At 33.5% G+C, this 12,670-nt stretch overlaps 1 protein-coding gene across 5 annotated transcripts; it reads left to right on the top strand.

Annotated features, from left to right (window-relative positions):
• Positions 1–702: 702 nt before the first annotated feature.
• Positions 703–11,751, top strand: LOC106476625. Of its 5 annotated transcripts, XM_022380437.1 has the most exons (9): positions 703–902; positions 3,475–3,561; positions 3,859–3,922; positions 4,435–4,552; positions 4,847–5,087; positions 6,210–6,352; positions 7,164–10,835; positions 10,900–10,954; positions 11,243–11,751. In XM_022380437.1, the coding sequence occupies exons 1-7, from the start codon at positions 791–793 to the stop codon at positions 7,332–7,334; spliced, it is 936 nt and encodes a 311-aa protein (XP_022236145.1). In that variant the 5' UTR covers positions 703–790; the 3' UTR covers positions 7,335–10,835; positions 10,900–10,954; positions 11,243–11,751. The 5 variants fall into 5 exon arrangements, with proteins under 5 accessions (XP_022236145.1, XP_013792723.1, XP_022236142.1 ...); XM_013937269.2 differs by having other exon boundaries at positions 7,164–10,667; positions 10,731–11,751; XM_022380434.1 differs by having other exon boundaries at positions 7,164–10,676; positions 10,740–11,751.
• The last annotated feature ends 919 nt before the right edge of the window (positions 11,752–12,670 follow it).

The following is a 12,670-nucleotide window of genomic DNA, read 5'->3' as shown; positions in this document are numbered from 1 at the left end:
CCTTCTGATATCATACTCTAACGATACCTTCTGATATCATACTCTAACGATACCTTCTGATATCATACTCTAACGATACCCTTCTGATATCATACTCTAACGACACCCTTCTGATATCATACTCTAACGACACCCTTCCGATATCATGCTCTAACGACACCCTTCTGATATCATACTCTAACGATACCTTCTGATATCATACTCTAACGATACCTTCTGATATCATACTCTAACGATACCTTCTGATATCATACTCTTTTTACCAACGAATAGTGGGACAGATCGCACGTTATAACGACCCTACGGCTGAAAGGGCGAGCATATTCCGCGTGATGGGATTGAAATCCGCGACCCACATATTGTGAGTCCAGCGCCCTAACCACCAGACCACGCCAGGCCCGTTCTGAGGAAGAACTTAACACTTTGCAAGTGTTAACCTCTAATAGCTCTCCAGATCAGAAAGCCATTGACGAAACACTAAAGCAAGCGAAAGCTTGACGTAGACAAACATATAATAATATGATAACAGCTGTAGTGTTTAGTAGAGGAAAACCAATCCACTGGATTCACAACTAACCAGCGTCTGCGTTTCTTGTTTAACATAATATCTTCAACCACTTTACGAGGTCGTGGAGTATTTAGGTTTAAAAAGTTCTATTTGTATACATTTGTAACTGTTTTATTACTCGTGACATTACAGTCGTTTTTTTTCTTATTATCTGTATTAGCAGATAACGACACTTTGAATCCTAACGGTTACCGCCACGTGGTCTTACAACAAAGCGTAACCATGCTGGCTTACATGGACCACACTGCGGAGAACGTAACCGGTACACCCAGGGGCTTCCTGACCAAGTGGCATCTGGACAGAGACTTGACCATTCTTGTTGGTGCAGCCATAGGTAATGATAATACAGATTTAGTTGGATAACATCGCTATATATCGACGAAACGTTTTAAGATAGATTATCTTGTATATATATATATATACATTTAATATTTATTGAGTTGCTTAATTTTTACATCTAAAATTTATACTTTATTATTCAAAGAAGTTGAGTTTGTGTAACATTACAACTGTCAGACTGTTGTATGTGGGTAGTGTAGAAGATTAAAACAGTCCTTAATTACTAGCCCACTACTGTAACATTACAACTGTCAGACTGTTGTATGTGGGTAGTGTAGAAGATTAAAACAGGCCTTAATTACTAGCCCACTACTGTAACATTACAACTGTCAGACTGTTGTATGTGGGTAGGGTAGAAGATTAAAACAGTCCTTAATTACTAGCCCACTACTATAACATTACAACTGTCAGACTGTTGTATGTGGGTGGTGTAGAAGATTAAAACAGTCCTTAATAACTAACCCACTACTGTAACATTACAACTGTCAGACTGTTGTATGTGGGTAGTGTGGAAGATTAAAACAGTCCTTAATTATTAACCCACTACTGTAACATTACAACTGTCAGACTGTTGTATGTGGGTAGTGTGGAAGATTAAAACAGGCGTTAATTACTAGCACACTACTGTAACATTACAACTGTCAGACTGTTGTATGTGGGTAGTGTGGAAGATTAAAACAGGCCTTAATTACTAGCCCACTACTGTAACATTACAACTGTCAGACTGTTGTATGTGGGTAGTGTAGAAGATTAAAACAGTCCTTAATTACTAACCCACTACTATAACATTACAACTGTCAGACTGTTGTATGTGGGTAGGGTAGAAGATTAAAACAGTCCTTAATTATTAACCCACTACTGTAACATTACAACTGTCAGACTTTTGTATGTGGGTAGTGTGGAAGATTAAAACAGTCCTTAATTACTAACCCACTACTGTAACATTACAACTGTCAGACTGTTGTATGTGGGTAGTGTAGAAGATTAAAACAGTTCTTAATTATTAGCCCACTACTATAACATTACAACTGTCAGATTGTTGTATGTAGGTAGTGTGGAAGATTAAAACAGTCCTTAATTACTAATCCACTACTGTAACATTACAGATGTTAGACTGTTGTATGTGGGTAGTGTAGAAGATTAAAACAGTCCTTAGTTACTAGCCCACTACTGAAACAGTACAACTATCAGACTGTTGTATGTGGGTAGTGTAGATTAAAACAGTCCTTAATTACTAATCCACTACTGTAACATTACAACTGTCAGACTTTTGTATGTGGGTAGTGTGGAAGATTAAAACAGTCCTTAGTTACTAGCCCACTACTATAACAGTACAACTATCAGACTGTTGTATGTGGGTAGTGTAGATTAAAACAGTCCTTAGTTACTAATCCACTACTGTAACATTACAACTGTCAGACTTTTGTATGTGGGTAGTGTGGAAGATTAAAACAGTCCTTAATTACTAACTCACTACTATAACATTACAACTGTCACACTGTTGTATCTTGGTGTAGTGTAGAAGACTAAAACAGGCCTTAGTTACTAATCCACTACTATAACATTACAACTGTCAGACTGTTGTATCTTGGTGTAGTGTAGAAGATTAAAACAGCCCTTAGTTACTAGCACACTACTATAACATTACAACTGTCAGACTGTTGTATCTGGGTGTAGTGTAGAAGAGTAAAACAGTCCTTAATTACCAACCCACTACTATAACATTACAACTGTCAGACTGTTGTATCTTGGTGTAGTGTAGAAGACTAAAACAGGCCTTAATTACCAACCCACTACTATAACATTACAACTGTCAGACTGTTGTATCTTGGTGTAGTGTAGAAGACTAAAACAGGCCTTAGTTAATAGCACACTACTATAACATTACAACTGTTGTATCTGGGTGTAGTGTAGAAGACTAAAACAGGCCTTAGTTACTAGTACACTACTGTAACATTACAACTGTTGTATCTGGGTGTAGTGTAGAAGAGTAAAACAGTCCTTAATTAGTAGCTCATATTTAGATAGATTTATTGTAGATAGTAAGAACAGAGTAATAGTGAAGTATTTATTTATTATCTATATGGGTAAAAACTGTAGCTCCCTTCCCCCGATGGTTCAGCAGTAAATATACGAACTTATACACTGAAAATCGGTGTTTGATACTTTCGGTGGGCAGATAGTGTCCATTTTTTAGCTTCGTGATTAACACCAATAGAATAAAATAAAAAAGACAAAGAACTGTAAAGTAGAGATATCTCGTGGCAAAATTACAAGGCGTAGCTACGTATAAAAAACCCCTTTTACGATAGAAAGAACCGCGTTAATGAAAGGTTGTATATATTTTATCTTTTCGTGAGACACATTTAGAACTTAATATATACCTTTTTTTGTACGACACGTCACAGTTTTTTTTCCAACGTATATAAATTTAATTAACTAAAGTTACAGATAATCAGAGAACTTGGAAATAATAGTGGTGTTTAATTAAGTTAACTTAGTTTTGACTCCAGGAACGTTGTCGCTATTTTTGGTAATAGGATGTTATTTCTTTTCTTTATCTGCAGGTGCCTTGGGATTAATGCTTATACTGGCAGTGGCCGTGCTTGCCTGGCATTGTTGTTGTCAGAAGACAGTGAATGAGAAGGAATACAGTAAGAAATCTCCTATAGTATCTACCGGTCTTAGATAATGATGAATATGTTATCTAGTAATTGAAAATTCTAGACGTTACACACACACACACACAAAATTCTGTCAGTGGCGCCATCTATTAGTAGTATTTTGTAAAAGATGCCAAAAAAAGCATTATTGAAATAAATACCTTGGCTTATTAAAAATTAACTGTTGTAAAAAGGAAAACAAAAGCAAGGAGAGTAAACATTTTGCTTAATAAATTTAATTTCTACAGCTCTTGACATGATAAATTTACTGTTTGTTTCTGATTTTAGGTTGCAAAGACCAATCAGAAGAAGGCAAAACTGTTAAACAAACTGGATCTGGGGTTATTCAGAGGTGACTTTTTTAAGTTTTATTTTCATTATATTTCTCTCAACCGTTCCAACATCATCTTTTCCTGTTTAGTAGACTGTGGATTCCTTAACAACAGAAGTTTAAATAATGACATATGATACAATTATGTTCAGTAATCTATGGATCTCCTAACATTGCAAGTTTTAATACATACATACGTATATAGATATACTTCAAACAACCTGATTTGTATCACTTTACCGTATGGCAGGTGTTATCAGATATATTTTTTGTGACTGCTAGGTAACGGTAGAACAATTAATTTTCATACAGTTATTTTGATTCTCAAGAAAGAATGAAGTTAAATATCCAAATATTTGTGATAAGCGTTTGTAACTTTGCTATCCTTTAAAGATGAAATAAGGCTTAAAACTGAATTGTTTTTGTACTGTAAGCAAGAAATATATGTATATTTGATATATTATCAACAGTTTGTTAGGAGTTAAAGTGGCTTCTAGTGAAAGGTGTTAATTTTAACTTTTTACTGACTTCAGTGAATCCATGGTATTTGTTGGAGTAAAAAACAACCAGCAATACAAAAGTCCAGTAGTTGAAAACAACAACAAGCCTGTACTACATTCTCAAATGGTGCCTGTCGAAGAAGATAAGGGGGTGAGTTGTACCACATAAATTATTTTTACTTTCTTGCAAACTCCAAAATAGCTGTGAAGTAGTCTTAGCCAACTTTGACATGAGGATTTGTTAACTAAGGAGCTAAAAGCTTGTACTAAAAGTAAAGTAAAACAGCCAAGTAAGTGTCCAGAATTTATATACATTCTTGTTTCAACCTACCAAAAAAAAAAATTTAATTAATATCGTCAGGATGTAATGCATTTCGCAGTTCTTAAAAGAAAGTCAAATTTTTAAGGACTCTATATTTACAGTAATAAACTTTGGAATTTTCAGGTTAAACAAACACACAATAATCCTAGTATGAAACCTAGACCTCTGAGTCAACCAGTCCATCTTTCCCATGATGCTTTACTAGACTCTCAAGTAAGAGGTTGCGACCCCTCAGAGCCAGCTCTTCCAGACGTGGGTGTTGATATTAGCCAGGTGATCCTGTCGAGTATTCCCGAGAATACTGTTCGAAGTTACTACTGCCTAAAAGACATGCCTCCGCTAAGTGAATGTTCGTCTTATGATGGTGAGTAAAAGACCAGGATTGATTCAGACTTTTTTCTCAATTAGGAACTTTAACTAGCTGTCTGAAAAGGATCTAAGCATGCACCTTTTTGTTTTTAAAACATCAACCCTTGTTCTGTTTTCTTTTTTTTATGTTTGCAGGCTTCTTTAAAGATTGATAAACGCTTAAAAAAGTATTCTTTACTGCTAGATAAAATATCATGTGTTTTGTGAAAATATAATACTTTAATTAAAGATATTTACTCTTTTGGTGCCATGTTTATAGGGTAGCCACTGTCCCAGTTCCAGGTTAATTTTAGATAAAATATAAAAAAATGAAGATAAATTTAAGTATTTCTTTACTTACCTGAAAGTTAAAACTGATAAAAATTGGGCATATATGAAGAAGAATACCCTTTCTTTATGGAGGTACAAACCCCCTTGGCAGGACAATAGAGGGGGATGAAAAAATTAGGTGAAGAATGCATAGCTTTTTATAGTACCTTTACAAGCCAGAGGCAGATTCAAAGGGGCCCTCTGTTTTTCTGGTAATTAAGAACGAACTTACAGTAGTATTAAGTGCTAAGAAGGCTGCAGAATTCAAATACTAAATATATCAGAAAAGTTTGTAAATTAGAGTTTTGTATACAAAATATTTGATATAAGGGTGTGTGTCTACGGCAAACAACTAATTTTAAAATCAGTCTAGCTACTCAACTGAAAATGGTGAATGTACTCTTTTTTTCTTTGCCTGAAGTGTGTGTGTTTGTCTTTCATAAATCTTGTACAGTTGGGATGGGGGTACAGCCCCTAGCAGTAAAGAAAGCGCAAAAATACAGCCTATATTTTATGAATAAATTCACTGAATTTTACATTTTTTTGCCCATTTTTATTTTACATAGCTACACTTTTTTTTTAAGGGGCCCTACGTAACTTTAAAATTACCAGGGCAGTTTCCCCAACTGTTCCTGCCTCTCAACAGGCCTGGTTTTTTTTGGTTCAAAAAACTTACTCTCCTTAGAGAATAAGGCAGAACATCATTTCTGTTAACTTATAAGTTTGTTTATGTAAAACAGAAAATACACATATAATTGCTATAACAAGTATTATGTATAGAAATAGCTTTGCAATGAACTTTTTACAGGATTAGATGAACTAAATGGATTAACTCACCAGTTCATAATGACCCCTGACACAATAATGAAAACTAGAAGCCTTCCAGCATGGGGACATTCTCGTCTTCGGCCACTTTCAACCGAAGATGACCTTAACGAGTTGTATGCCAAAGTAAGTTGCCACTTTACTATCCTATCTACTAATTTACAGAAGATAAATGTTAATGTAAAATGAGTTAATTGCTCTAGAGTAATTAGTTTATTTAGCCAATGTTTCAGAATAAAGCACTTTACAGGGCCAGCACATTGTATTTACTGACTAGCCCTGGAAGCGAAAAAAAAAGGTTATTGTAAAGTATGTTTCAACAATATAATTTAAAACATTTTATATACAGATATATATATACAATGATGTTACTTCACAAAGTATACCAACAACGAAAAACAGAAGTAGGTCAATTTACAGAATGAGCTCTTAAACTCCAGGTCTTCTGCTAGGTTAGCAGTAAGACACAGGATTTACAGTTTTAAAATCCAGAGATCGATTCCCCTGTGGTGGAATGAGCATAGATAGCCTATTGTGTAATTTTCTGTAAAACAAACAAACTTTTACACCAGTATCCAGTGTGTTATGTATGTACTAAATCAAAGTTTGTAAAAAAAAAATGTGTCAAAGATTTCTAGAGCCAACTATTAATCTTTTTGACTGAAACATTTATAGGAATAATGATGGATAAAATATATTTCAACAGACAAATTTCTTAAAAGTAGTTCTTTTTTTAATAGATTGATTATTTGAATTTATGCACAAAGCTACACAATGTGCTATCTATGCTCTGCCCACCACGGGTATCGAAACCCGGTTTCTAGTGTTGTAAGTCCGCACTGGGGGCCTTTTTTTATAGAAAATGTTTATTAATCTTTTTATGTTTGTTAATTTTTATGCACAAGTCAAATTATAAGCAATTCTTCTTTAATTTCAGGTAAATTTCAGCAAGAAAAGGAAAAACCGCATGAGAAACGACAGTGCTGCTGCCATTGCAGTCAACAAGAGCCAGAATTCCTTTCTTATCTTACCTTTTATTCACAAAGACACTGACTCACTGGTGGATAACGAGGCCATCGTTGTTTACGACGAAAGAACTGCACTTTAGACCAATGGGTTTTGAGTTTTGATGTATTAATGGCTTAGCTTAAATACTGTTTTATTTAATATATATAAGTTAAAGTAACTTTTTTTTAAGAAGTTGTGACCATTGTGATATATTCTACCAATATATCTCTACAGAATCTCATTTCTTAGCATGGCATAATTGTGAAAATTTAACATATAACAACAATTGGAAATTAAGTATTTAGAAAGTTGTTATTATTGTCATATCCTTTCATCGAACGTTTTGTTCCCTCTTTTTTTTTGTAATCTTATTTTTATGATCTACATATTTTTCTATATTTTGTCACTGAATAAGTTACCCATAAATTACACCCGATGATTACACCTCGACTAGGAAAATTAACAAATACTTCAGAAGTGATAGAATGCCTTTGAGTTTATTAAAATCTTTAGCAATGGAGTGATGGTAGCCTAGTAAAAAAAAACATTTTATAGCTTGAGCTTTACTGAAAAGGATTCTGTATAAATATATTTTATTTCTTTTACACTTTTGTAAAACTGTCGAATGAATAACACGCACCGGGTTATTCTTCAAAATGGTTAAGTGATTCTTGAATTTAAGATTTAGTAGGTTAAAAAAAAAATTGGACTTTCTGTGACAATTATCCCACTTAAGGCAAGTGTCTTGAGAATTTCTCTTGTAGGTTCATGACTCCCTTCCGGGTCGATGACCATTACGAAAGCAATCAATAGAGGATGGGAAGGTCATTGAAAAAAAAGTCTTAAATTGTCCAGTTCTATAGGCTGGCACCTGTGGCTTTAAATGTAAGCTTTTCTTACTTTTATACTGTAGCTGGTACAATGTACGGAAACTAGTTCAATGCACAACCGTTTATACGATTGTATTCATTTAAGTAGAAGTGTTAGTGTTGTGTTTTCTAGGGCTATTTGCACTCTGTCTGCTGTTGGGATTCAAACCCTGGATTTTAGCATTGCAAGTCCACAGACTTATAGCTGACCATCCAAAGGTTTATAGTAAAAGAAAGCCATTACTCATTATAGTTTGAGAAAAAAATTGTGCTGTCAGAATTGAAGAAATAATTCCATGTAAATACAATAACTGAGAAAAAAATGTTGAAAAACAGAGAAACCTAATCAAATATAAGGTTTGTAATAAAAGAAGGTTAATACGTTTCTTCATCTGAAAAACTGAAATACTTATAGCTGTGAAAAACAAACATGTGAACGTGTATTAAACTGAAACTGCCATACTGACATTTTCTATGATGGCTTGTAAACGATATGCCATTGTTCTCGGTTGACTTTTCATCGTACGTAATTATTATGATGTTATTTTCAGTACAACATGAAATATTTTGGTTACAAACTCAACTATAATACTATTATCAAATTACATATCTGTAATCAGTGTGTTGTTTACAGTCACGCTTTCTGCTTCACACACTATCCTTACAAGTTTGTATGGTCTTAATTTCTGCAATTACTATGTAGTCTTTTGCTATACTCTTGTTTCACAACTATCCATCTGTTCTTAAGTTTGTACAGTTTGAATTTTGACATTATTATTAAATCTCATCAAGTTACTATGCGCACCAACTGAAAGAGTTGATAATACTCAGTTGTCGTATATTTATTAGTTCCTTAGAAACAACTCTGTAGCAGTGTTTAAAGCATGAATTCAGATCAACTTCATTTGTTCTACTTCCCTTATCCAATTTTAATTCCCCCTGGAGGATTTAAAATGATATAAGAAGGTAATTTACTTACATAAATGTACACGAGCCTGATATTACAGTATTAGTTGTTAAGCCTTTTTCTTTAATAAGTGTCACAAAAGTTAAGTATATCTATAGGATTATAGACAGTCACATTATTAAGTTACCAATCTTTTAACTCAAATGTTTCTTGGTTAAGAAAGATGGTCTTACTAATACATGACAGTAAGTATAAATGCAAGAACTAAATCTAAGAATGTAATAAATCTCAAATGAAATGAGTAACAGCATTCTAACACTGGAGATAAATATCAAAGTTGTGCCCGAGTTTGTATATTTATCTTAGAAAAATTATATTAATGTAGTGATACGTACAGGGTTATTAACTGTTTGTGGGTTTTCATAAAGAAATCTATCTTACTGAGGCCAAAAGTTATTTTTTAAAAGAAAATTAACAATGGCATAAAAGTACATAATTAAACATTTTTCATGAGCTCTGTGGTAAATAAAGATATATATGAACCAAATCATAGATATTTTTTTTCTTATCTTGGTAAATACTAAATGTCATGATAAAAAAAAGGTATTATTGATCAACTAATGATCAGTTTTCAAGATACATTGTTTTGTGTATCACCTTATTTTTTTTTTCCAGTTTTTGTTGTTGTTGATTTTTTTTGCGAAGCTACACGATAGGTTATCCGTGGCAAATTGAATCCCAAAATTTAGCATTGTAAGCCCAGAAATTTAGAGCTGGCTTAAGAGGAGACTGCAGTTTTCATAATGACTATAATCAGTTAAATATGGCTGCTTTTGGAGAGCAGTTGGAAATGCTACACACATTGGTTATGTAAAATAGAAGTATCCTTTTTCTGTACTTTGAATGTTTCAATATAAATATGTTTCATATTAATTATCACAAATCGGTTATATTACAGTTCTTACCTGTCAAACAATTTTTTTTATCATACACAACTGAATTTATTAAACTTTGATATCAGAATGATTATCCTTTGTAAAAAAAAAAAACTGAAACCATATCGTGGGAGAGGGTAGGATATAAAATTTCCAAAATCATGAAAGGATGCGTTACCTGTGATGTTACTTTAGTATATCAGTTAGTTTCACGTGACACCTCATACATGAACTCTTAGTTAGCTGTGGTTATAACCTTGCTTACTACAAGAAACACCATTTAGCCATTTTTACAGAGTGCATATGTATGTTTTGTTCAGTACCATTTTGGGTCCAAAGTCAGACTCCTCAGATTTTCAGTAAAACTTGACAAAGAAGTCTTTAAGATAAAATTGTATGTTACTTTTCATTACTATCTGATTTATTATATCAAATAACTTTTCTATAAGGTTCTGTTTCTCATAAAAAAGTGGATATAGAGCTACTATCATCATGTTATCTACATCAGTGGTTCATAATCACAGATCTACCAGAAAATTTCAAACATTTCACAAAACAGTGGAAAAATAAAAAATCTTATGTTTTAAAATATGGATACTTATGTATATTGTTAATATACTTATGTATATTGTTTTATTACAATGTAACTTAAAAGTACTTTAAAAATTCAATACTGTAATAAGTTGTCAGTGAAATTATTGTATGAGAAAAAAAAAGGTTAGGTTACCTTGGTGACTAACGGATAAATGGTTAGGTTACCTGGTGACTAACAGATAAGATGTTAGGTTATCTAGGTGACTAACGGATAAATGGTTAGGTTACCTTGGTGACTAACAGATAAGACGTTAGGTTATCTAGGTGACTAACGGATAAATGGTTAGGTTACCTCGGTGACTAACAGATAAGACGTTAGGTTAGCTAGGTGAGTAACAGATAAGATGTTAGGTTACCTAGGTGACTAACAGATAAGACGTTAGGTTATCTAGGTGAATAATAGATAAAAGGTTAGGTTACCTAGGTGACTAACAGATAAGATGTTAGGTTGTCTAGGTGACTAACAAATAAAAGGTTAGGTTACCTAGGTGAATAACAGATAAAAGGTTAGGTTATCTAGGTGAATAACAGATAAAAGGTTAGGTTATCTAGGTGAATAACAGATAAGACGTTAGGTTATCTAGGTGAATAACAGATAAGACGTTAGGTTATCTAGGTGAATAACAGATAAGACGTTAGGTTATCTAGGTGACTAACAGATAAGACGTTAGGTTATCTAGGTGACTAACGGATAAGACGTTAGGTTACCTAGGTGACTAATGGATAAAAGGCTATAAACTCTAAAGCTGTTCAACTTTCTCTGTCATTGTTATTATTTCTTGTGAGCACCAGTTTAGTTCTATCATATCCTTTCCATATGATGTGGTAAACTGAAGCTACAGAGAAAAGTGATCACGTACAGTGGTTAGAAGACACGAGGATTGAAACCAATTCAAAAAAGGAAGCTCTACCTTGAAGTTTATCAAAGGAAACTAACATTATAATATTATCTTGTATTTTATCCTATTCTGTGCTTATTTCTTGTGAACTGAAAAATAAGAACGAGGCCATCAAAGCTCAACGGTAGCTCCATTTCGTCTGTAATATGTCCCTTTTTTTATAGGTGCTCAATTTTATACCATAGCTTTACAAGATGTACCTCTAGTGAATGTAGCAAAAGCATGATGTGATGTGATGTAAGAAACATCAATAGAACTGTGATGTGTGTTAGCTTGATATTTCCAATAAATAATTTTTTTTTTTCAAACTCAACAGTCTGTGTTGCTTTATTGCCAAGGTTTAATCTTCTTTCATTAAGACTAATTTCACCGATAATGTTTAATCACTATCTATACATGGGTCTTTAGTAATGTATAGTATACAAATGATGTGTTAAACATTATAATTAACATTTATAACTGGCTAATTTTTGTTAACATGGAGTTAGTAAACAATCACAAGAACATTATACAGACGTAAGTGGGATAATGTCTGTACTTTCCCTCTCGTGGTGAGAGCACAATCAAACAGATTTAATGCCACATTCAGTGAATTCTCTTGGTTTTAGCCCTGAAGCTCTAATGGCACAGATGTTGCGAGTGAGTGCAAGGACCAGCAACTTTCTTACGTAGTTAAGTTACAAGTTCTATTAATAAGAGCTAACATGTTTTTCATAATACAAAGAACATATTAATGCCACTCTTCAATTTATCAGAGCTTCCCACTCTTCAATATGGTTGCCACCTGTTATGTGTACATATTATATGGAATCTTTTCTTATTCATTAGTAAAATTACAAGCGTGATCTGTTTCTTACTTTGCTTTCATGTATCACTTGTTTTTAAACCTTAGGTTCTGACTTGACAAAGTGGTTAAAAATTATCAATCATCAACAAAATTGTTCCTTATTATAGAGTTGTTCAGGTGGTAATCCTAGTTACAACTGTTCAGGTGGTAACCCTAGTTACAGCTGTTCAGATGGTAACCCTAATTACAACTGTTCAGATGGTAACCCTAATTACAGCTGTTCAGGTGGTAACCCTAGTTAAAGCTGTTCAGATGGTTACCCTAGTTACAACTGTTCAGATGGTAACCTTAATTACAGCTGTTCAGGTGGTAACCCTAGTTGCAGCTGTTCAGATGGTAACCCTAATTACAGCTGTTCAGGTGGTAACCCTAGTTAAAGCTGTTC

Source organism: Limulus polyphemus, unplaced genomic scaffold, assembly GCF_000517525.1.
Source record: "Limulus polyphemus unplaced genomic scaffold, Limulus_polyphemus-2.1.2 Scaffold11057, whole genome shotgun sequence".
NCBI classification, from domain to species: domain Eukaryota; kingdom Metazoa; phylum Arthropoda; class Merostomata; order Xiphosura; family Limulidae; genus Limulus; species Limulus polyphemus.
This window is presented reverse-complemented; position numbering and strand designations above follow the sequence as displayed.